At 37.5% G+C, this 26,106-nt stretch overlaps 1 protein-coding gene across 1 annotated transcript; it reads right to left on the bottom strand.

Moving 5' to 3' along the window:
* Positions 1-425: 425 nt before the first annotated feature.
* kntc1 (kinetochore associated 1) lies at positions 426-25,982 on the bottom strand. The gene is made up of 61 exons (XM_056746865.1): positions 25,740-25,982; positions 24,003-24,123; positions 23,797-23,912; positions 23,628-23,709; positions 23,466-23,543; positions 23,326-23,360; positions 23,103-23,213; positions 22,901-22,994; positions 22,746-22,798; positions 22,065-22,181; positions 21,930-21,977; positions 21,607-21,711; positions 21,289-21,332; positions 21,143-21,205; positions 20,691-20,766; positions 20,487-20,609; positions 20,241-20,407; positions 20,024-20,135; positions 18,921-19,064; positions 18,760-18,816; positions 18,548-18,619; positions 18,327-18,446; positions 17,427-17,570; positions 17,182-17,277; positions 16,573-16,676; positions 16,349-16,451; positions 16,124-16,258; positions 15,077-15,196; positions 14,928-15,000; positions 14,457-14,524; positions 14,041-14,369; positions 13,777-13,949; positions 13,598-13,695; positions 13,379-13,520; positions 13,195-13,251; positions 12,932-13,095; positions 12,068-12,172; positions 10,991-11,119; positions 10,642-10,758; positions 10,446-10,555; positions 10,093-10,324; positions 9,825-9,914; positions 9,489-9,657; positions 9,342-9,400; positions 8,908-9,124; positions 7,622-7,695; positions 7,170-7,380; positions 6,975-7,087; positions 6,755-6,810; positions 6,591-6,669; positions 6,335-6,459; positions 5,708-5,843; positions 3,257-3,352; positions 3,072-3,128; positions 2,935-2,989; positions 2,619-2,682; positions 2,367-2,496; positions 1,811-1,900; positions 1,576-1,730; positions 1,257-1,338; positions 426-1,156 (listed from the first exon to the last, which is right to left on the bottom strand). The coding sequence occupies exons 1-61, from the start codon at positions 25,869-25,871 to the stop codon at positions 1,112-1,114; spliced, it is 6,672 nt and encodes a 2,223-aa protein (XP_056602843.1). The 5' UTR covers positions 25,872-25,982; the 3' UTR covers positions 426-1,111.
* Positions 25,983-26,106: the final 124 nt, after the last annotated feature.

Below are 26,106 nucleotides of genomic sequence, written 5' to 3'. Positions count from 1 at the left end.
GGCGCCCCCCTGTGGTGACTATCGGGCCTTCATCTGCAGGTCTGGATCCCCCCGGAGGTGAGTGAATATGTCACATTGAAGTCTTTACCCAACTGTGTTAGATATCATAGTACGTTAGAGAATCTTGTAGGTTTCTATAGTTTCTTAATAAATTAAGAGTGCAGCAGCAAATAATCCGCTTTGTTTGCAGCGTCACTTCCACGTCTGGAAGGTTTTAGACCATCCAGACCAATCCAACCTCGTCTAGCGATGGTTGGACACAGGAGGACGTTCAGGACTCAGGTATATACCTCTGAAGACATTCAGATTTGAATGTGATGGTTGTTTGACTGTTACTGTGTTTCATCTGTTATTAATATCTGTGTCAGCAGTCAGGCAAGAACCTGGAGCTGATGGTCACCAACAGTCCTGGAGCAACACCAGGGTTAAGTCAATTTATTTAATGTGCAAATAAAGAAAAAAATCTTACAAGCGACAACAAAAAAACTTCAAGGGTGCAAAAAAATGAATTATGTGCAAAATATGAATTATGTGCAAAAAAATATGCAACAGAAAATATTCATGTGCAAAAGAAAGAAAAGCTTTATGTGTATCTGTTTATGTAAAAGTTATTTCCTTATAATATTTGTTTATACATTTATGTTTTTAATAAATACTATTTATGTTTTTATTCTGTGTGTTTCGTTTTATGAATGCAATAAATATGCAACACAATCCTGTGTTAAATCAGAAAGATCAGATCAAACTAGTTTTTAGCATTAACTCTACTATACTGTAAATGTGTTTGTCATCTGAGCTAATATTTCACAGATAATTCAGTTTTGGCAACATATACAAACAAACACTTTACACATGAGAAGATTTGATTATCTTTAAAGGTTTGTTAAACAAGCATTTGTAAAACATTTGTTGTGTTTGTGGGACTGATCCAAAATAACAACATGTTATAATACAAACAAAGATTTGTTTATTACATATGATAAAATACGGTAACAAACAAACACATTTTTAGCATTAAGGTCTAGTTAAGGAGTAGAAAGTGTAAAACAAACATAAGTGCAGTTCTGTACAGAATGAAAGCTTCTTCATTACAGTCTCTTTAGTATTTTGTTTAGATCTTTGTTCCTCTGGATTCCATTGTTTTCTCCAAAAACTCCTAAAGGGAGAAAGTTACAATGGAAACCTTTTGTACATTATCTACTAACACAATAAACAGATCAATGACGATGAAAAACATCTGAAAGTGAGTTTGTTACCCTGACAGCATCAGAAGCTTCTCCTCCCTTCAGCTCTCTGTATGTCAAATACTCCTGAGCAAAAGACACAGCCTCCTCTTCACTGAGAACACATGTACATTACGGTTTACATATCTTTGTTTTCTAATTAAAGTCGATGTGACATCCTGAGAGATATTAGATAAACTGAGTTTGTGATTAATCTGAGACTCAAAAAGATTAGTTGAGAAGGTTATAGACCCATAATGCCAAAGAAAACAGCTCACATTCATGTATGTGCTGAGCTGTTACACCTGAAGTCACAGTTTTTATGTCTTGTTAAAAATGAGCTTCGACTGACCTGTTTTGCTGCACGAGGTGGTTCAGAAGATCCTCCACTATATCACTGTTAGTGTTTGTGATCAGGTGCCTCTTCAGGTGAGTGAAGTGTTTGCTCTTTATTAAAGTCTGAGCACGACCATTTCCACAAAGAAACATAAAGACGGTGTCTCTGATCTACAGGAAACACAAATGAGTTCAAGACATTTTAAATGAGGAAATGCATATTGAAAAGAAGTGTGTTTTTAAGTAGGAACCTGTGAAGGAACGCCGGCGAGTTCTCCGGTGGCCATGGTTTCTTCTACTTGATCCAGAGTGAGGATTGGGTTACAGGACGACAGAAAGCTCTTATTTAACAAAAAAAACAAAAACTGTCTAAGCAAATAAATTTATACTTAAAAGTTTTGCCATGGTTCTGTAAAATGTCATAAAAAATGCATTGTGTTGCATGTCAAATGCCACACGTAATTAGGACTTGTCCAGATGTTAACAGATCAAAACTACAATCTGGTCCTGAAAACTGGACTTAAGAACAGTCCAAAGTTTTGGTCCTATTTTAAAAGCAGCTCTGTGATGTTTAGGGGCTGTGTCCCCCAAGGGGTTTCTGCAGGCGTACGGCGTGTTTTATCAATTGTTTCTAATGGAAACGGCACGCTTTTTGTAAACGACAGCAGCTGGTGTTCCTTTCTGCAGACTTACCTTTTTATTAAGCTAAAAAAAACGTTGTTAAAACACCTGCAAAGTGCTAAAAGTCCCTCGGTGGGTCTTGAGCCTTACAGTGTTGAGCCCCATCCGCAGTAAATTTAGACCTACCTGAATGTGTGGGTTCTTTTTACTGACACAAGGTATGAGTAGAAGGGCGCCCAAAGAGAAGGCCTGCAGATTAAACTGAGAAAACCGCTTTGCAATGGCAACCAGATCCAGCGTCAACAAAAACGGGCATCTCAAAAGAAAAGAAAATTAATCATATTTAGTGAAATAATGCACATCTATAGACCCATTACTACAGATACATACATGGAATATAATTGACAATTTAACTGTGTTTCTAAAGTAGGAACTTACTTTAATAAGAGGACAAATGTCTTATACATGATGTCTTGCTGTTGAGGGCTGAGAGGAAGAGAGGCTGACAAATAAACAGAGACAAACAAAATAGGTGTTAAATACAAGCAAATATTGTATGTAAAAACTTGTTTTTAAAGAGGTTTGAAAAGCTGTTTGTGTGGTTTGTGTGATTATTAGGTTAAGGGTTGGGGATTGAACATATCATAAGCCTGATATAAAATCAATGGAAGTCTATGTAATTTCCTCACTAGTATTCTCAAACAAACCTCAGTGTGTGTGTGTGTGTGTGTGTGTGTCTGAAAGCATGTTTCACCTGTCAGAAAAGGGGCTTGAATGACATTACGCCAGGTTCTGGACAGACCTTGCCCCTGCAGGGAGAAATCACTGTTTTAATATAAAAATGATTAACAAATTTAATGTTGACAATACAGAAAAGAGAATGAAAATGACCTCTAGAAGACTGGGCACTGCCATGAGAGCTTCAAGAACCTTCTGCAAGTAGACCGTCTATAAAAAAAGGGAAACATCTAAAATGAAAATATTCTTCATCAATCAGAAATTGAGAAATGTGGTGGACCAGAAATAAATTCATTGTGTGGACGGAACCAAAACTCATCTATTGACTGCAGACTTACCATATTGAATGACAGAAGCTTTTGCAGGACACTGTTCCACAGCTGAAGATCATAAACCTGATACTCCAAACAAAGATCTGCCACAAGACGCACAGCCTGAAGGGAAGACACAACACATGACAACCTTTACTGTCAACGTATTTCCAGTAACAACAATGAAGATGATCTGTGATTCTCTGAGACGTTCATTATTGAGACCGCTTCAGGCTGTAACTAATGTCTGTGGCCTATTTTTAAACTACATCACTTATAATTTATTCATTTCTACTATTTGTTATGTATAGATTAGCCCTGATCATCAACCTGAAGATGAAAACTACAGAGTGCTTTGACATGGGTAGTATGATGGTTAAATTGATGCAAACCTTTCTCTTTTTTAGCAGATAAATAGAAATAACAGTATACAGTATGTGTCAAATGTAACTAAAAGATAGCAACCTACATATATATGGATCTCACTTTTGAGTTGGTAACACAGTACAGATCAGACGGAAATGTGTTTAAGATATTTTATTTTCTATAATGTAAGCAGAAGTATTTATCCAGCAGCAAAGTAATAAAGTTCTGCTGTGACTGAATGAGATTTTCTTATACAGTGAGGAAAATAAGTATTTGAACACCCTGCTATTTTGCATGTTCTCCCATTTAGAAATCATGGAGGGGTCTGAAATTGTCATCGTAGGTGCATGTCCACTGTGATAGAAATAATCTAAAAAAAAAATCCAGAAATCACAATGTATGATTTTTTTAACTATTTATTTGTATTATACAGATGCAAATAAGTATATATTTAAACACCTGTCTATCAGCTAGAATTCTGACCCTCAAAGACCTGTTAGTCTGCCTTTAAAATGTCCACCTCCACTCCATTTATTATCTTAAATTAGATGCATTTGTTTGAGGTTGTTAGCTGCATAAAGACACCTGTCCACCCTATACAATCAGTAAGAATCCAACTACTAACATGGCCAAGACCAAAGAGCTGTCCAAAGACACTAGAGACAAAATTGTACACCTCCACAAGGCTGGAAAGGGCTACGTGGAAATTGCCAAGTCGCTTGGTGAAAAAAGGTCCCCTGTTGGAGCAATCATTAGAAAATGGAAGAAGCTAAACATGACTGTCACTCTCCCTCTGACTGGGGCTCCATGCAAGATCTCACCTCGTGGGGTCTCAATGATCCTAAGAAAGGTGAGAAATCAGCCCAGAACTACACGGGAGGAGCTGGTCAATGACCTGAAAAGAGCTGGGACCACCGTTTCCAAGGTTACTGTTGGTAATACACTAAGACGTCATGGTTTGAAATCATGCAGGGCACGGAAGGTTCCCTGCTTAAACCAGCACATGTCCAGGCCCGTCTTAAGTTTGCCAATGACCATTTGGATGATCCAGAAGAGTCATGGGTGAATGTCATGTGGTCAGATGAGACCAAAATAGAACTTTTTGGGCATAATTCCACTAAACGTGTTTGGAGGAAGAAGAATGATGAGTACCGTCCCAAGAACACCATCCCTACAGTGAAGCATGGGGGTGGTAGCATCATGCTTTGGGGGTGATTTTCTGCACATGGGACAGGGCGACTGCACTGTATTAAGGAGAGGATGACCGGGGCCATGTATTGCGAGATTTTGGGGAACAACCTCCTTCCCTCAGTTAGAGCATTGAAGATGGGTCGAGACTGGGTCTTCCAACATGACAATGACCCGAAGCACACAGCCAGGATAACCAAGGAGTGGCTCTGTAAGAAGCATATCAAGGTTCTGGGCTGGCCTAGCCAGTCTCCAGACCTAAACCCATTAGAGAATCTTTGGAGGGAGCTCAAACTCCGTGATTCTCAGCGACAGGCTAGAAACCTGACTGATCTAGAGAAGATCTGTGTGGAGGAGTGGGCCAAAATCCCTCCTGCAGTGTGTGCAAACCTGGTGAAAAACTACAGGAAACGTTTGACCTCTGTAATTGCAAACAAAGGCTACTGTACCAAATATTAACATTGATTTTCTCAGGTGTTCAAATACTTATTTGCAGCTGTATCATACAAATAAATAGTTATCACATACATTGTGATTTCTGGATTTTTTTTTGATTATGTCTCTCACAGTGGACATGCACCTAGGATGACAATTTCAGACCCCTCCATGATTTCTAAGTGGGAGAACATGCAAAATCGCAGGGTGTTCAAATACTTATTTTCCTCACTGTACATCATTTATAGGATGTTGAACGTTTAAAATTTAAGATTTGAAGACATTATATAATGAGATTTTTTAAAAATGATCGAACAGATCCTCTCGTCTAATGTCAGTGTCTAAGTCAGAAGTTGATCTGAAAAACAGGTTTTTTAGCACTAAGTGACGGTGATTCTGGAAGTCGACCTCTACTGAGTGTCTGAATCTAAAAAAGTTTTGTAACAATCGAAACAAAAAGTCACTTTTGGTTCAAGCTGCGATCCGTACCTGAGGTTCGTTGCTGTGATTCTTCCACAAACCCTTGATCATGCCCTCCTTTGGGCTGCTCATGAACATCTCCAGGGTATAAGGAATGTTGAGCGCCTCCAACTGAGCAAGATACACGAAGCACTTCAAATAATATCTGTGTAAAACAGAAGCACAAGATACACTTTAATGTTCATTAAATCACAATGTCATTTATTGCACATGAAATGTCCATAGACTTACAGATGGATTTAAACCAACAACAAAAACAAATCGCTGGAGATTATTTATGATAACATGGCAAGATAAATAACAAGTAAATGACATTAGATAGCGAGTTAAAAGTATGTCTAGTCAGTATTATTTGGGGTTAACAGTTGAAGAACTGTTACTTGGCTAAACTTAAATGCGATAAAGTTACACAACCCATATTTATTGAATAAACTCAACAAACTGTTTATTTAATACAATTATTATACAATAAAATACAAATATAAATTCATATTAATATAAAGTAAATTAAATATAATTAGTTTTATCACTATCCACTAGCCAGACTTATGTTAACTTCAGGCCAGGCGTGTGCGTCCAATGAATCAGTCTATAATGTTCTCGTTCAAAAGTTAAAAGAGTGCTTATGTTACTCACTTGATTTTGCTGCTGGGTTGATTTGAAAGAGCCTCTAATGTCGCCGTGTCTGCTAAATGAGTGAGACAGAGCAGAGCCCGACTGTGATGCTCAAAGGTCAAACGCAGTCCTGATCCTCCTAACGGCTGAACACAAGAATAAACATTCAGTGCTTTCATTCTTAGTCCGCCGATAGATCTCCGCAGAAGCTACACAGACACATTTCATAAACAGTTAACTGGTTCATGAAGATTAAAAAATGTCCTGGAGTATTTACCCATGTCTGAGCCGTCAGGATGGGACTGAGCAAACGGGCACTTATATCCATGGGATGCATCTGCAACAGATACACAACCCTGCAGAACAAAAGAGTTGAGGATGTCATGAGACGAGTCAACAAGCACATTTATTGTCCTTCAGTATTTATTTCTAAATGAATACCTCATGAGGTCGGGGTCATCATTTATATCAGTGACGTGGTCCAGATGACTGATGTCCTACAGAAAATGAATACATTTATGCCTTGCTAAGTAATACTGCTATACAGATGTCTTAAAAGCATGCATCTTCAATCAAAGTCCAAAGGACCCCCAAATAAAACAAATCTGCAAACTGACTCATTGGCCATGCAATATAACTGATGTGTCAGAACGGATCTTACCTTCGCATTAGTCTGACCAGTTTTACAAAGCCACTTCTCCAAAAGAACGTTCCTGATCTTCAGAAGATCCACACCATTGATGGAAGCGATCTCTTTGGCCACGCTGTGAATATCTGCCACATGTGTACAGTGTATGTAAATGAACACTAATGTTGACTAGCACAGTTCAGTGGTTTATGACACAGTTTTCCTTACCAGGGTAAGTCTGTCCCGCAGGATTGTTCATGCGCTCGATAACAGAGCCGTGCTCAAACAGAGCTACAATGAGCCGGCCGGGCAGACCCGTGAGCTTCAGGAGCTCTGAGGAGCCCAGCTGAGACGACAGGAGGGCGTTCTCTGTGGCTGAGCGCTGGTACTGCAGCTGTAGTTTAGAGGTGAGCGCCTCCCCACGGGCCTTCAGATTATCCTGATTCAAAACAAGGTACAAACCAAAGTCCAAGACATTAAATACAAAAAACATCTTCAATACAGCACTCCAAAACGTCACGGCTGAAGTGGTTGCACAATATATGACTCGTATGAGATAATAAATCAAAATATAACATAGGATGTCATCCTTTAATGCTTTAATAGAATATAGACAAGACACATGCAAAACACAATTTGATACTTTTTCAATACAGTGTTTTGGAAAACAAACAACCTACCTCAAGAGTATCTGACTTGAGCAACTTGTGAACAAGCTCCAAGCTAAACTTTAAGAAAACTGTTTTTTCAGCACCTGAAATCAAACACAAACCAAAAAATGACTACATGACATTGACACTCTATTAGGGCTGCACGATCATGAGTAAACCATAGTCACGATTATCTTGCTAAAAAAATGTATCGCAATTAATAATCATTTTTTTTTTCTCAGTTCGGAACTTTTGTTTCTATTGCTGCCAATGAACCTTATTTTAAAAGCACGCAATCAATCATCTAAACACTTCACCACAAAAATGTACATTCTGTAACCTTCGAAATTTAACTTTGCTACTCCGTTTTTGATTTCTTGTATTTTTATGAATCGTTACTATTGGTCACCCTTCGTGTTTGTCTTTGGGTTTTGCAAAAAGTATTAAATAGTAGAAATGCAGTAATTTGTTTCATAAGTGTTTAAAAGAAGATGATCTGACCTTACCTTAAAGGGGTCATATGGATCGAACACGTGTTTTTCTGTGTCTTTGGTGTGCTATAAGTTTCCCATGCATGTATGAGACATGTAAAAGTGCAAAATTAAAGTTAAGTATCGAAACAAAAATGCATTCTATCAAAAAGCGAATACTCACCCAGACCTGCCTGAAATGTCTCGTGTAGCCACCAAATCTACGTCAGTTCTTGGTATGATTTAACTAAGACTGCCCAAATGTAAACGCAAGTAAGGTGTGCGTACCTGTCAGTACAATTGTTTTGGAACCCGATGTTCCAAATATGTTAAGAGGTGTTACATTACAGTCACAGGCTTGGAGTATTCGACCAATCACTACACACTGGTTAACTTGCCAATCATAGCACACCTTTTTTTAACCTTAAATCCTGTATAAACATCGCATTACATCTAAAACAATTGCTTATATTTGTTTTAGCTGTGTCATATGACCCCATTAAGTTTTGTGCTTGCTTTTCAAATAATATCACAAAATTATGTTCAGTTAATTTTGGGAAGCATAAATCGTTATCAGGATTAAAATATGATTGATTTTGCAGCCCTACACTCTATCCTAAAAACTGGACAGTGTGATTTTGCTATTATCAGTGTTTCCGCCATCTTGGATTTTCTAAAAGATCACACTGTGGCATATCAATCTTCTATTGGTCACACGTCTTCATGTGATGTAAATTCGCAGGTTCGCCAAACTTGTTGGCATAAGTTTGCGTTTCTGGTCTGCAGCATTCACATAAACGGAAATCGTCGGTATGAAAAGTCAAGTGTGATGGTAGTCTGACTCACCCGCGGGAAGGTCCTGAGCGATCTTATGGACTGTGGCAGCTGCCAGCTCCAGATTCTGGATGCACAGCACGTGTCTGATAATGTTCTGGGTGACGGTGGACATTTCTCTGGAAGGATCCATGTGCTGGATTTGTTTGGACTGTTCCATCACCAAAGGCAACAGACTCTTCTTAAACACGTGGTTCACAGCCAATACATACAGCTTGTCGAGATTAACCTGTGCAAAAAACAAATGCTAAGATTGTACACTACTGTAAAACATTACGTTCGAGTAACTTTTTGTATGTGTTTAATTTGATTTCTGCACATTCTACGCACATATGCTACACATGAAAATGAATACATGACATGTCCTATATCCTATATGGTAGATAAACACAAAATAAGTGCAGAAAGAGAGGAAAATAAAGAGGTCCGTGAGTATGTGTTACTACCTTCATGAGTTTACAGATGAGAAGTAAGGTGGGTAATGTCTCTTCACTGAGCTCTGGAGCTGTGGATGAACAATGAGGTCAGACAAACAGAGAGAAGATAAACCAAGAGGTATGAAATTAGCAGAAGTGTACAGAGCAAATACACACAAACAATCTTCCAGAAGGCGTGGTTGGTCTGGAAGAGCAGGTGAAAGGGCAGGCGGGTGTTTGATAGAGCCGTGGGTTCCAAACAGTTCTCCAACAGGTAAGAACTCTCCAGGTCGGCAGGGGGAGAGATTCTTCTGTGGGACTTCAAGTGTTGCAGTAATCCCATCATCTTAATGATAAATAAGAAAGATGTTGGCAAAATTCTTGTGTTTAAAAAAGCAGTAAAAAATGAATTAAATAACATGCAAACATGATCTGGGATCTGACAATAATACAAACCCCACAAACATTCATCTAAGAATCAGTATTCTGTCAACGTGTCCGTTTTTCACTGACCTGACCGAGAGGTAACAGTGTGGTGCTCTCATCCGCCATCTGAATGGTTTTGAGCACTCTTTCAATCCGCTCATAATTGTAAGGACTCAGCTAAAAAACAGATCACAATGTTATGGATCATTTTTACAAACTCATTTCAGTCACTCATCTTAAGAACCATCAAAACAAAAAACAATTCATCTGGTCTATTGTTTAAAAAAGCTGAACTTCTTGTAAAGAGTGGTAAAAAACAACTAGGGTTAAAGTGATTTAGACATTCCATGGACACCTTGGTCATTGCTGTGTTGAGACTGATCACAAGGTCTCTGGTCGAGCTGAGCTGAGGAACAATCTGTAGGGCACGCTCCAGCATGTCATCACTTCCTTGTTGTTTGTTGCCCCCCTGGGCATCATTGGGGTCGTGATCACCGGCCTCCTCCGTCTCATAACACGTGTCGTCCTGCAGCAGCAGTGTTGTGATGTAGAGGTTGATGGCAGAATCCTGGTCCAGATCAAACGCACTGCAGATCAGAAAGTAAAAAACACAGAGTTTGATCTATCTGACACGGTCCCTTAAAAACACTTCATAAAGAAGGAGAGAGACAAGAGTTGAGAAGAGAACAGGTGAAGCATCTGACTTGCCTGCAGTACTGCAGTATGATGTCAGGTGTGATGTTTTTCTTCTTTACAAGCGTAGGAATCAAGTTTCTCTTTGTCTCCGTGCACTGCCCAAATACAGACTGAATAGAAACCTAAAAACAAATGTCAAACAAACTTTAAAGATGATCGTCAAAAGATTATTGGATGTATTCATGACAGTAGTAAGCTCAACACTGACCCCAAGTCTGCCCAACTGAATGCCCCACTCGGCATCAGTTATGACGGACAGAAACTTTTTTCTCTCCTCTTCATCTTTATATAATAAACTCAGATGGGCTCCAACCATAGCAACAGCCTACAGGAGGCCAAAACAATCAGCAATAAATTCATGAATGAACAAAAACGGTTTTGACATTCTCTGAGTTGAAGATTAATGTCATTTTTTCTTCAGAATAACATGCACGTGCAAAGTGCAACTGCGAGTGTGTATTTAGAAAGCAAACGGCGTCAAACGAATCAATAGGGCTACGAATCAACCTTACCAAGAAATATGTTAATCTGTTTGACAAACCAAACTTTATTCTGACCTTAATCTTGTCATAATTTTGCCAGGCGCTGCTGATCATCTTCCATAAAATATCCACGACTGCCGCTTTGGACAAAATGGTACAAAGTCCGATGGCCAAATCTGTGTCGACAACCCTCCAGTTAAGCACCTGTAACACAACTCGCATCAATAAATCAGGTTAAAGGGACAATTCACCCCTAAGTTTGTATTCTCTCATCACGCACTCTTCCAAACCTGTATAAGTGTCTTTGTTCTGCTAAACACAAAGGAAGAATGTTTGTGCAGAAACCAAACAGATTTCATCCTCCATTTACTGCCATGGTAGAGAAAATGCATAGTACGGAGTCAATGGGGGAGGAGATCTGGTTTGTTACTGACATTCTTCCAAATATCTTCCTTTGTGTTTTCATTTTTGAGTGAACTGAATTGCTGAATGTATTGACATGTTAGTCATACACCTACCGACTAGTTCATTAGTGAGGTTAATTAGTTTTTCTCAATTTTTGTTGACTTTAACGGAGATAACTATAATTATAAGTATATAAGAACCCATAAACAGTATTTTCTAAGATCGGGCAACATATATTCAAACTTTAAATGTGTGAGCCCTTCACATTTGAATGGATTGTGACGGGCTGTTTATTCGTTCGTCGTAGGGAAAACACAGCTTCAGGGTTGCAAAGTCTTTAATTTTCCTGTAGAATTGGGCGATTTCTTTATCCCGTGGGTTAAAATGAAAGGATTTTATTAGTCAGCAAAGTGAGACCGTGTTTATGATCGATACATTGATACATCGAGTTAGCCGTGATTGGCCATTGGACTAGTTTTGCCATACAGATCTGGCAACCCTGTGGATATTGTTTTCTGTCTAGTTATCATTATTGTTGTGGAGTGTATTCCATTATTCTCTTAAAACTTTTTTCAAAACTATACTTGTAGTTAGTGTTAATCCTTGTGTTAGCTCCTTATCCTTTTGTCAGCATTCGGCCGGTAACTTTATTAGGCGCTTCAACTTTATGCATGGTTTATATCAAACTACGAGAATGAACCCAGCTGATGTAGGTTGCATGCCTGATTTAATAAAAAAATCCTGTACCTTCTGTAACAATGAGAACACGACCACAGTGACAGACGTAAGAGCTGTTTTCTCGATTTGGTCAAGAGTCTGTTTGTCTCTAGCCAAGCGGTTGCTGGAGTGAAGCTGTGAATGATAGAAAACATGCAAAATGTTCATCATTAAATGCATTTATATTCATATAAAACCATTGAAAGGTATCAGTATTGGAGCATGATGTCAAATATTGATGATAAGAGGGTGGTCTCATATTCATGTTTAAAGAGTACATTTTACGAAAATTATGTAAATTACATTTCATGCAGTGTGTAATGTTGACATGTGTGAATGTAAGCAGTCTGCCAAGTAGTAAAGCCGAAGGTGAATGAATTACAAAGTTATTTGCTTGGAAAAAAGGGAGTCGACTCTGAATCACGCAAACGAGTAACTATATATAGTCCCCGTATAGTATAGTTTTGCTAGGACTGCACGCGAAAACTTCACTCTTCTCCCCCAAACACTGCAGCTCGTGAGCCTCATTCGTGGTAGACTAATCACAGCAGACTAGACCATCTGACCAATCGCAACAGAGTAGGCTGGTGGAAAGGAGGCGATTAGACGGATGTTTTGCCGAATGAATCATTTAAGAGTCAGGCAAGAAAAACAGCATATTTGTTTTTGGACACTACAAGAACCAAAATAGGACCTTAAATCCTATTTTAATAATCAAGGAAAATTTTATCTTAAATAAGATTACACAATTGTTTAAAAGCAAACTTTGTTTATGTGGGGATGTGGAAAGGTAATCTAAAGCATGTTGGCTTTTAGAAGAAAAATAACCTTTTTATAAATATTTGACAAGAAATCTAAATACGTCTTTGACAAATACAACCTCTAGTGTCTTACTTTCATGCTCAGAGAGAGGTCCATGTTGTTGGAGACAAAGTGCAGTAATATACTGCCGTAAGACTCCATCAGAAGTCTCAGAGCCAGTTCCAGCTGACTACACTCCTGGAGTGTTTGTAACATAGAGGCCATGGGGTTGAGCAAAGGACTGACCAAATCACACCCTGAATAAAGAGACAGTTACAGAATTTTGTATTAGACGCACCTACATGTTTCTATAGGAAACATTATAGGAAAGAGTCAGGACATTAAAAGACTCTTACCTTCTTTGAGAGTGCAGAATGACAGACACGAACAGTCGAAAGGATAAAGCCTTGAATCTGGAATGAAGGACAATGTTTTATGAGTAAAAGTAAAAAAAAGCATGGTTAAAGCACAATGAGAACAATTCAATACAATACAATACAGAAGAGTTCATAACTACTGAACACATTCCCATATTCCCACCTGACAGAGGCAACAGATTGGAGGTGATTTTATACTGAAGTGGCAGCACTGACACTGGATCCAGCACAATACCGTCTTCATTAAACACATCTTGAAAACTGGACTCTGTGTATGCATCCTCCTCACCATTCGATGCAGACTCCTGAATCAGAAAATCTAACTTTAAACACTTGAATGTTCATATAATACACAGGCAAATATTCTGACGAGAAAACTGACTTTAGCGAAAAATCCAAAATCTTCAATCTGACACTGTCTGTACACATCAGCGGCGCTTCTGGTGCTTTTGCACAACTCCAGACAGTCAAGCAGAAGGTCTGTGAAAGACATACACATTTATTTCTTTTGATATGAGTGATCTATTTACTGTAAAAAACTATATGAGATCGTTGCCGTACCGCTGTGGCAGATGGTGATGGCCTGGCACGCCAGCCTGTTAATGACTGCAGGGAGATTCACTTTCTCCGGCAGAACCATGGGCACGTTCTCCTCCAGCATTTGGCAGAGTCGTTGGGCGGTGTTTAACAGGACTTTTCCTGTGCTGGAGCTCGGGTGATGCTGGTACAGTTCACTTTAAATGTTGAGAGCGAGAGAGATGGTATTGAAAGTTACCATCAACAGAACACAAATGTATTACTATTAATATGAAAAAAAGCTCGTACCCGAGGATCTTTAGGGCTTTCTCCACATCTCCAGCATCCAAAGCCCTCAGCCCCAAGTTGGCCCACAGCTCCTGCTCGGTCTTCTGCAGCTGTCTGGCAAGCCGGTGGAGGCCGGCCTCAGTGGAGAGAGATTTTGTTTTGCCATCAGGATCATTGGCTATGGTGGTATTGTCATCGACTCGGTTGGTGGACACCTTGTCAGGGTGTTGTTTTCCAGAACGTCGCCAAGCCTGCGTGTTCTCGTATGCCGTGATGAGCTGCTGGCTGAACTTGTGTCTCACTACTGGATCGTCGTACTCTGCCGGAGTCAGGAAGATATCGAAGTCCTCCTGAAAATTTTAAATATTAGCTTTTTTCCCTATCATTTAACACATTTGTTTCATGTGATAGTTTTACAAAAGATAAAAAATGGACACCTGTAGATGAGCAATGGCTGCGAACATCTTCATATTGTTCTCGCACTCTGTTCTCTTGAAGGCATCATCTACACGTTTCAAAGTTCGAGAGTCAAGAAAAACATACTATAAAAGGAATAATTCAACCGAAAAGAAAAATTCACTGCTGACTGACAAATACATTAAAGTTGCAATCGTAACTACCTCTGTATCGCCATCTCTCTTTAAAACATTAAATTGCAGGTTACTTTATCAGATTATATTTAAACAGACCAAAGTTAAATGATGTCAAACTGTTCCGGACAGCTTAAATTATAAATAATTTCTTAAGCTTTTTACATAAATAGTCAATGACTGATTTGTGTCTTTTTCTATCAACAACAAAAAATACGTACGGATTGTTTCTTTTTGATTTTTTTGCTAAATAAGGACAAACAGATCATCTGTATTGACATGCTCTTGTGTAGCATCACTGATGTGTGATGTACTCACCTGTCTGAATGCTCTGCAGGTACTTCAAAGCTTCAACCATAATCTGTGAAGTGAGCATCTGCTGCTGCTTGTGCTGTTTAAGAAAAGTACATTTAGGTACATGTGCTGTGTTTATGAATGAAATGCCATTAATAATAACACTGTCTGACCTCATTAGAAATGTGTCGTTTGTCCTGAAGCTCAAGTCTTGCCCAGCAGGCCATGCGCTCGATCACATATTCAGCTTCTGAATGAGGCAGGTTCTTCAACAGCTCAATGCACTTCTCTCTCTGCAGACAACACATTCAACAAATAACAAATCTTTCAGTAAAGTTCATTCAAACTATTTCAATAAATATGTTTGTGAATGGTAGTTTACAAATAGACATTCTTTGTGCCCATGTAGTGAAAAATGGTAGCATGCCATGACTAGTTTAACCTAGATTGGGCTACCTAGATTTTGAAACATTCTAAGGTCCGATTAACATTTCACATCTAAGACCGCGCGGAATACCGAGCTGCGCATCTTTCTCTCTTCCAATGACCTTCCAAATTCCTACTTCCATCTTGTCAAATAACAAAACTAAACTGCAATTTTAAAACAAATTTCAAATCAAATAAAAAATAAATAAATAAATGAAACAACAAAAAACAAATCATAAAAAAGACTCTTTAATATAAACAAATATTTTGTCTGTGCTTTTCTTGGATTTTTTTACACTTTAGAAATATCAGCAAGTCCACGTTTTCCAAACAGCCCCTGCTGTTCAAACCATGTATTGCAATTAATTTTACGTTCAACCGATATGTTATAATCGATTTACAACCAACTCACAGTGAATCGTTACACCCCTAGTGAAAATTTACATTTGACATGCTTTTATCCAAAAGGACTTACAAATGAGGTAAACAATGGAAGCAATTGGAACAAACATAAGGTCAACAAAAACCAAAAGCGCAGTAAAGCTGGTCTTATATAGCCCACCCCAAAATATTTGTTAAAATTTGTAAATCTTTCATTAATAATCCTTTGTCCCAAAAAGTGTTATCTAACATTTGCATCCAGACAGTGTGCAAGACCTTTTCTTTCATTCCACTGTACACATTTTTCAGAATTGTTGAAAATATACAAGAAACCTAATGAATTTCCCGAAGATATGACAGTATCTTCAGTCAGAAATACCTTGTGCAGGTAAATTCAGTGTCTCTGAGCTTACCCTGTTATGCTGTATAAGCTGAATACAGTGAAGATGATAGATCTTGGCCTGGTGGTGTTTGTAGGCTTCTGCTAACTTCAGAGAGTCCTGGAGCGAGCTGGGCAGATCCTGCTTCAGAATATGCCTCACAAGCATCTAGCCGAAACAAACAACACTGTTGTCAGCTATCACAACAGTTGACACAATGACCTGCAGTTAAAGCCATACAGAATGACTCAAACTCACCATGATCTCACGAGAGTTGGACAGGGCTAAGCTGCGGATACCGTAGCATCTGAGAAGCTTCTTTATTTCCATCAGTCTGTAACCCTCTCGCAGTAGCTCCTGTCTGAATATAGTTTATAAATGACATCTTTATTGTGTTCTTCTAACATCCAAAATCAAATCATGAAATTGTAAAGCGTTTTGTTGCGTTTATAAATGTTTTGCAGGTCGCCTGAAGGTCTTACTTTGGATGTTCCTTCTCCAAGTGCTGTTGAACGAGTTTCTCGATGGTGTCGCTCCAAGGCACCACCGCCTTATACATGATCTCAATCACAGCATCCATCACTTTCTGAAAAATGGTAAACAACACACTCTCAAATACAGAATCTACTTGTTGAGCTTGTTGAATTTTCTCCCAATTAAATATTCTCTGGTTTGCAAAGACAAATTAAAACAAAGGTGAAACAAATATTGTTGCAAAAGTAAATTCACAATAAAAAAACTTCAGAATGTTCTTGTGTATGAATCGCTTTGAGCCAATCGTAACAGCGATGTGGATGACACAGGTGTTAACGGAAGTCAAAAGAAAAGTTCAATAGGTCAGTTTGAAGTCTTTGAGTTCAGTTAAAATACAAAAGGTCATTAATGTAAACATTGGGATACAAAGTCATACCCCGCAATGTTTTCAAACACAACACCAATGGCGGCCATTGGGAGAACTTCTGCAGAATGGCATTACAGACTATACCAGTGTTTTTGGTAAGAAGGAACGATGAACAGCACATTTGTGTATTTACCAAAAATGACGTTTTGGTTAGTTCAAGGTAATTCATGTATGTATGAACATATCTCACATTGGTGTCCGTCATGCAGTTTAAAACCGCCACGGCTTTCGCTTCCCATTCAGTGAAGAGAGAAGTGATCTGAGAGCTACAGCACTCCAGCAAATCCTGCACGACAGACACATAAAAAAGCATGAATGATAATACATAGAAACATCATGAGGGTGAGTAAACCACAGCTTGATTTTGACTAATAAGTTCAAAATCAAATAATAAACTGCTGAGGCTAAACAAAGCAGAGGAAAACGTTGAGAGACCTTGATGTAGTGCAGGAGGGTCTGGTCCAGGTCCAATCTGTTCTCCAGAGCGAAGGGCCGAACGCTGCTCTTGATCACAGCAGGAATAAGTTCTGGAGCCTGAACCTTATCCAGCATCAGAAAGGCCATACTGCGTGTGCTACCCTACAAACAAAATACAAATTACTTCACAATTGTGTTGTGAGAAGTTTTCTTGTGCTGTCAGCATAAAAATAAACACAAATAGTTTCGATTTTTTTATCTGTCTACATAAAGAGTAACGCAGAGATGTTGTTTGAAGGCCAACTGGGAAGGTTCCCTCGACCGAAAGCCTATGCATTTTTCCCATAGAATTTTGGATTGCAAAAATTAAGATGTATGAAATTTATATTTTTCATCTATCAAGATAATCTTTACAGATTAACACAGTTTTTGCTATTTTTGAAGCGTAAATACAGTAGGCAGAAGTAAAGAGTTAATATGAGGCAGTAAACAGACAACACTACTGTCAGTTAATATCAATGTCACCGACAAAAACACGTGTTCCCTGCTAAGTAATTACTCAGTTAATGAATATCCATCAGCGTATTTAGAGATTTGTGTCCATGTTGCACTGTTAGATTTTTATGCGTGATGACTTTAAATGTCCCCGCCAAAGGACGTAGACGCTTTTAGCAAAATGTTACCAAATGCCGTTTTTAAGACACGATAAAGCTTTAAAAATCACGAGCGTGTTTGTATGTAAAGTGAAAACATTTAAAGCTTTTGTTAACCACACAACTTATATGAGGCATTTGACCAAAAACCCCACTCAAAAAAACTTTGGGGCGCAGGAACCGGAAGTGCTCAAATGCTCTTGAATACAAAAAAGGTAATCTCTGCGATACTCTATGACTAACGTGTGTTAATTTTTGTACTCACCCTCTCATAGTCAGACAGTGAAAGACGGCAGTTATATTTGGTGTAGAGGTCACAAAGCTGACGGAGATTTGTCACCAGTGCCTGAAGATTTTGCACGTCTTCTGTCCCACATTTATCAACCTGTCATTCACATTAAAAGAGAAATTTAGGCTGATATAAGTCGACTTAGCACACAGAATATCAAGAGTCACGTATGAAATGGGGGCAAACTTGATTTTTACCAAACCCATGGAGCTCCACAGGGAAGGTAAGCCCAGTTCAGCCAAAGCGAGGCCATTATGAGGCCAGTCATTCTGAGAAAAAAGCAGTGATAAGTAAAATCTTACTGAAAAATATGAAGCAAACCAATAGCTTGCTGGTTTTAAAGCTTGCTGGTTTTGGCACAATGTGTGTGTCATAGTGGATGGAGTAACAGATAATAAGGATTCACTACCTTTTCTGTTAACTCTAGATTCCTGGCACGCTGCTCCAACCATCTAGCAAGGATTTTCTGTATGCATAAAAAATACAAACGGAGATTGTGAATTAAAGTCACAAAACTAATGTCTTCAATACAAACAATATCTATATTTGTTTTGTTGAATAGCCTTAAACCTGTCCTGTGGGCAAAACTCTCCTCACAAATGGGACGACCACACCCTTAAACCACAGACTGAGGTCGTGAGATGGGACGTCCGATGGCATGGAGCCCAACAGAGCATTCAGAGAGGCCTCATCGAAACCACTGGCAAACTCTCCCTGCAAGAGAAATGTCAACAATTAAGCCTCAAAAGTGACTTAATACATACGACATTTCATCAAAACGTACTACAATTTTAACAGGATTTAGCAGTACCATGATAAGACGGTAGAAAATTTTTAACGGCTTCGCCATTTAAAGGAGTAGTTCACCTTCAAAATGAACATTCTGTCACTATTACACACCCTCTTATCATTTCAAACCTATAAGACTTTCTTCTTCAATAGAACACAAAAGAAGATATTTTGAATAATGTTGTTAACCACCACCAATTCACTTGCACTGGTTACAATAGAAGACATTTTTCAAAATATCTTTTGTGTTCTGCGGAAGAAAGAATGTCATACAGGTTTGAAATGACAAGAGGGGGCGTAAATGATGACAGAATATTCATTTTGAAGGTGAACAACTACTTTAAAACACATATGATACGGCATACAGCCCTCCCACATTTTGTGTTAAAAACATAAGCTTAAAAGTTTATAATTTATGGGGCATCAAGCAGAGATCTCCTGTTTGGTCGGCCTCCATTTCACATGGCTTTGAAGCAAAACTACATTCATAAAATGGAAAATTCGAGGAATAAAATCTTTATTAAACCATAAAAGACTTGACGCATATTTGCCAACTGGGGAACGGTATGTGATTATGTCAATGTCAATGTCAATGTCAATGTCAAGTTTATTTATATAACACTGTTTAATTCAACTGAAGTTGACCAATGTGCTGCACAATCTAAACAGATTTAAAATGAATATAAAAAAGAACAAAAGGTAAAGAGAGCATACATAAAAGACATACACAAGATAAATTACAGAAAGCCAGGTCAAAGAAGTATGTTTTCAGCAGAGACTTAAACACAGAAGGTGAGGAGGCTGTTCTAATGGAAAGAATTATACCATTTGAAAGCATGCAAGACAGACACAAACAACCAATGAATTTGTAATAAAAGTTTCACCTCGTGTCGGAGCCATAAGTACTGCGCTCCGCTAAGATTTCCATCCCTCAGAAGATTAAGGATGTCTTTCAGATAATCGTTGCTGTTCAAAAACTCAATCCATGACACTCCCCTGCGAACAAAAAAAAGATTCACTGGAATACAAATAATACAATTACTTGTATTAACTAGAATACAATAACAATGTTAAGCTTGGAATGATAGATGAGTTACATACTCAAAGCTGTTGGGTCCATACATGCTAGAGAAGGTGGCAAGTTTAGCCATGGCTATCTGGACCTGGGAGCATGGGAAGCGATTGGAGACGTAATTCAACATCTCTTCAGCTATGCTAAGTGTTGGCCATGAAGCAGTGAGGCAGTACTGCACCACAAACTGCTCGTCCTGGGAGAAATAGTTGAAAACGTAACATCAACAAAAGCCAAAATGTGACCATAGAGAAGTCACTTGGTTTCAGCATTACCATAATCTTCATCAGGTTAGTTTTAGCCTCTTCAATGAGCTCAGCCCACTCGTGGCTTTGATCGCTGCCTGACGCAAAGATGAGTTTTTCCAGCACAACATTCATCTTCACTTTATAAACGAGCTGATAGAAACAAGACAGCTCATCAGAATACCACACGGATGTCATCTGGTGTCTTATGTGGCCTCTTTTTCATTGTCTTACCTCAACGTCAAGTTCAAATGCTTTTGCAAATTTCTCTGCTTCTTCAAACTTGTGCTTGTAAAGAAGTTTATTCAGTCTAAAGAAAGAGAGAAATATTTATACATGTCTTATGGGGTGTTAAACGATTAATCACGGTGAATCGTACCCAGAATAAAAGTTTGTTTTTACATAATTTATGTTTGTGTACGGTGCATAACTATTTTTGTATTCCTAGAGACAAACATGTATATAATATGTATAATCTTAGGAAATATAGGCATGAGTATATTTAATTTATATTATATTTAAACATTTGATTTTTATCTTTTTTTCTTAAATAAATACATGTTTCTAAATACAAAATAAATACGGACAGTACACAGACTTTAAAAAAAACTTTATTCTGGACGCGATTAATCGTTTAACAGGCCCTACTTGTTTCTCAAAAACATGACTTATTCATCTCAGTGTACCTGTTTTCTGGTAAAGCTTCTGTAAAGCATCTTATCACAATAGTAGAGACCGGATCTCCATCTCTGTTTCAAAACATCAAATCATTAAATCAAAAAACTTACAAAATTATGATTTACAAAGAATCATAAATATGTCTGTCAGTCACCTCTTTGTGTCAGGCAAAATCCCTTCCAGCAAATACATTGTGTCCTACACAGAAGAGTTTCATTAATAAATTAACTTTAATAGTTTTACATGATAACTTTTTTATGACTTCTGGTCTAATTTTCCTCTCTCTTTTTTTGAAATATTGAATTGTTTTTATAAAGATTAGACTAGTAAAGTACACAAAAATTGCTGTTATATTACACATAGGCCTTTTATTATACAAAGTATACAAGTTTTTTAGCCGTATGTTTTCCCCAATGAATGCGGCAAAAGAAAATACTGATATTAAAAACCACAATAAATGTTCCATAATTACCATACTGATCCCCTTCTGGATCAACCAAGACTCAGCAGAAACTTTCAGAGAGTAGAAAATCTCCATAGAGGGCAAGGACTGAACCACAAGCTTCGTAGAATGAGGCTAAACACAGATACAAATGACAACAGGTCAATAACTTAAATGATGAATTATGGTAATGAGTAAACACATGTATGTGCTAGTGTTATATGGATACATTTAAAGATGCTTGTTAGATACTTTTTGTCAAATCCAGTTTGGAAGGTTTTATGTACTAATAGGCTACAGGTGACAATCAACTCTCCCAATGCAACAATCTACATTAAACATAAAATACACACCTTGTGTTCTTCAACAACCAGAGTCAGAATTTTCATGCTGGTGTCATTCTGCCTGTTAAACCACAAAAAACAGCATTTAACAATACATGAATTAAAAGCAAAAAATGCTTAATGTTTTGTCAAGGAATGAAATACTTGCGTTGTAAAAGATTTGGAGTTTCTGTCTGATATAAGCAGAAGATCCACAATGTGTTGATCCGGCCAACAACACAACACAATGAACGAGTGCAAGTCCAATAAACTGAGCATACCCTTCACATGAAACAAACAGATATGAAGTTGTGCACAATCCACATCGATTTAGAAAAAAAAATGACAATGTTACACACAGCACTGAAATAAAAACACATTTTGGATCGAGAATGGAATTTCACACTGCAGGACATGTAACACGCTAATAAAACATGAATGTTTATAAACAGCTGCATTTTTATTTGTTAGGGCTATTAAACAATTAATCACATCCAGAATAAACGTTGTTTTTACATAAAATGTGTCTGTGTGAATATTAATTTTGAATTAATAAATACAAATACATACACACGTTCATCTATACATATTTAGGAAATATTTACATGTATTTATTTACATATTTTATTTATCATTTAAATTATATACTATATACATATTTAATAATTTGTATTTTTTTTTTGAATATATATGTGCATGTATGTTTTTATAAATACAAAATTAATAGAGACATATAGAGTACACAGACGTATATTATGTTAACACAACATTCTTTTCTGGATCGAGGTTAATTGTTTCAGAGCCCTAGTATTTGTATGTTAACATTTTCATATTTAAAGCTCTTACCTCTTTGTTTAGAACATAAATCAAATTATCTACAACTTGAATCTTCTTCACCCCTTAAGAAAAATGGCAGACAGAAAATGAGAAATGTTAATTACACTGATGATAACATACACAAGATATTTATTTAACGTAAATAGTAAAAAAACATGTAGCACCTGATATTAAAGAAGAATCCAGGTGATTTGTGAGAGTCAGTGATGTCTGGCCATGACTCATGCTCCAATGTGAAAGAACACTCGAACCATCAGCCTGTCATAAAGAATCATTTATAACATTTGTAATGGCACATCAGAACAATTCAGTAAACATCTAAAAACTAAGTAAGTTTTTTTTTTTACTTTGTCCATCAATTCTTACCCCGATCAGAAGTTGAACTGTGCTTCCAAAGCAGACCAGACCTGCCGAGATGCAGCCATCTTCATGAATCTCTTTAGTTGAGTAGAAGTTGATGGCTATGAGAGCTTGGATCTAAAGTCAATGGGTATGATTACTGAGACAACCGTGCAAATGATGACTGGCTATGATGAAAGAACATTTGGAAATCTCCATCTGGAGAGATTTGATGGAATTGAAAACCAACCTCATTTAATGCCCCAAGATTCATGTCTTCAATCGCTAAACAAGACAAACACAAACCTTATTATTTTCTTTGACATAATACTGTAGTACTGTAGTGTAATAATACAAGTTCAAAGAATTGATTTGAGATTTCACTCAAACCTTTTTTAATCTTTCCCAAAGCAAGATTGGATATGTGTAGGAAACCATCGTGAACAACAAGGTAGAGTTCATACAATCCTAAAACATAAATAAAGCCATTTAATAATCGTAATAGTACTATGTGTACCATATTTGTCTGCTTATATATTTATCCACTCTCACCAGCAGAACTAGGCGTTTCATGTAGTATAAGGCTTTTGAAGGTTGTCTCATCACCATCAGAAGAGTTTTGTTGTTGGAGGGTCTGAATAAAAATTCACCAACACAACGAGGTTCTTAGTTACTTGAGCAAAATAAGCCATTATTCCGTTTACATGAAATGTGTGATTACTTTCGTCAGCACAGTTTTTTTCAGAGGGACAAAGATGATGTGAAGATTTCCGTTTCTCTCTCCTATGAGCAGAAACTGTCCTTGGGGACAAACGGTAACTGCATCGACCAAAGTGTCTGAACACAAGATACGTTTTGGAAGATTACAACATGAGATACTGGTTTTCTTAATGTTTAATGATAATGTGATTGTAGAGTTTGTGTTACCAAAATACAGATGGATGAGAACGGTTTGAAAACTAGGATCAAAGAGAAACACAGCCGTGTCTGCCACAACAATGCTGCAGTTTGGATTACTGGAGGCATAAACCTTTGGATTTGACAACACCTGCAAGACAGAAGGAGAGTGACGCTATTTTTATGATGCTTTTATTAACCTTTATTACTTTCAAGCAATGATGTGGAAAATTAACGAGACAACATCATGCAAATATTAAATACATACCACACATTTAAACTAAACTATTCATCTAAGAACATTTGGATGTGAAATTTCCCACGGCACTATTATTGATTGCGTTCAATAATAAAAACATGTTTTAAAACACTTGTACAAGAAGTAATATTGTGTGGGTATAATGATGTATGGTGGCAAGAGAAAAAAATTCAAGACACTAAAAAAATCAGTACACAATACAACCAATGATAACCATCATCTTTAAGCCTTAATCGTATAGCCTATATGAAATAAAAAGATAAACAGGAAGTGTTCCTGGACCAGTGTTGTTTACATTGCAAAAAGGTCTACAGTGTGATTTAATTTTAGGGATAATGTACAGGCAGCCGGTTGTTATCGCAGAAATAAGCCTCGACAGTGTGATCAGGAGGGTCTTGTATCACACTAAAGGGGCTTACTTTGCGATAACAGCCAGCTGCTTGTACATTATCCGCCTTATTACACGGCTGCTTGCCACATGAGAAAAAGACTGCCAATAAAATGTGAATTTGAAACCATATTTAGCTCATTTTTAACGAAAGCAGATCTTCCGTGAGGAAAGCCATTTACATTCGGGGTTAAGGTATGAAACGTTGTTCAAATGTGACCCTGGATCACAAAACCAGTCTTAAGTAGCACGGTAACATTTTAGGTAAAAGCCAAAAATACATTGTATGGGTCAAAATTATTGATTTTTCTTTTGTGCAAAAATCAATAGGATATTAAGGAAAGATCATGTTTCATGAAGATATTTTGTAATATTGTAAAAACCCATACATCGGTATAAAGCTTATTTTTCATCTTTTAGATTATGTAAAAAATCTCAATTTCGAGAGATTTACCCATAAGACTGGTTTTGTCGTCCAGGGTCTCAAATGTCACGGACAGGCAATTATGTTAAACGTTAATCATTTGTAAATATAATGTCACATATGTAATTAAAATAAGATGTTTATATTTAATTAGTCAAAAAACTGTCAAAATGATTTTATAGAGGTTGTTATGTTGGAATAACGAACCTCCAAATATCGCAAGTGGCCAATCAGAATCCAGCATTCCAACGAGTCGCGTATTAAAAAAATTAAAATCTGTTTAATCCTATCATTTGAGATGAACACATTATTGTGTGACATTATTTTGTAATTTTTACTATTTTAGTTAATTCTCTGTAGGAATTTAGCTTTCCTAATTTTAATTTTGTGCCATTTTTTTATTATCTTGCTTACGTAAAGGAGGTTCAATGAATCCTTCAATGTTGTGTGTCCAAGAATGAAATGGTGCTGAAAATCTTATTTGGTGTTCAAATTCAAAATCAGTGTTAATATTGCTCAAAAATATCAGCCTTGATATAACGTTGACTTACATGTCCAAAATAAAATAATGCAAAACATGGTACATTAATGTCAGTGCAGTTAGCAACAAACAGTTTTTCATGTCAAACACAAACTGCGAAAAAGAGCCACGTCGTGCCTTTTTTCTTTAACGTTAGTTGTACTTTATTTGTTTACCTTTTCTGAGGATGAGATTTTTACAAGGGTGTCTACTTGATAAAGAGCATTTCCAGACTCTTGTTCAGCATCGCTGTACAGACGGACTGTGTTCGTGTCTTCATTTAGCAAAAGTTCAACATTATTCCACATCCTCGACGTGTGATGACTTGACGTCGGTGACACCAAAATGACAGAAACTCTCCGTGTTAAAAATTGACATGTACACACAAGTGACAAGCGGAAAACACAACTGAAATTTGGCGCCGAGATGAATCTACTTCCGGCAGTAGCGTGCGTGCGTTTCCTGATTGCGTGAGCACGTAAACGAAATCAACTTAATGCGGCTCTGCAGCTGGCTGCGCAGACTGATCTTCGTATGACATTG

This window comes from Triplophysa dalaica, chromosome 4, assembly GCF_015846415.1.
Source record: "Triplophysa dalaica isolate WHDGS20190420 chromosome 4, ASM1584641v1, whole genome shotgun sequence".
Classification (NCBI taxonomy): domain Eukaryota; kingdom Metazoa; phylum Chordata; class Actinopteri; order Cypriniformes; family Nemacheilidae; genus Triplophysa; species Triplophysa dalaica.
This window is presented reverse-complemented; position numbering and strand designations above follow the sequence as displayed.

Bases quoted from the DNA above. Each gene is read 5' to 3' on its own strand.
- kntc1 (XM_056746865.1), bottom strand. From the start codon at position 25,871: ATGTGGAATAATGTTGAACTTTTGCTAAATGAAGACACGAACACAGTC. The intron at 9,915-10,092 runs GTGTCCATGGAA...TCTGTTTTTTAG, and splicing joins TCAACACAGCAATGACCAAG to CTGAGTCCTTACAATTATGA. The intron at 2,497-2,618 runs GTAAGTTCCTAC...TTTTCTTTTGAG, and splicing joins ACATTTGTCCTCTTATTAAA to ATGCCCGTTTTTGTTGACGC.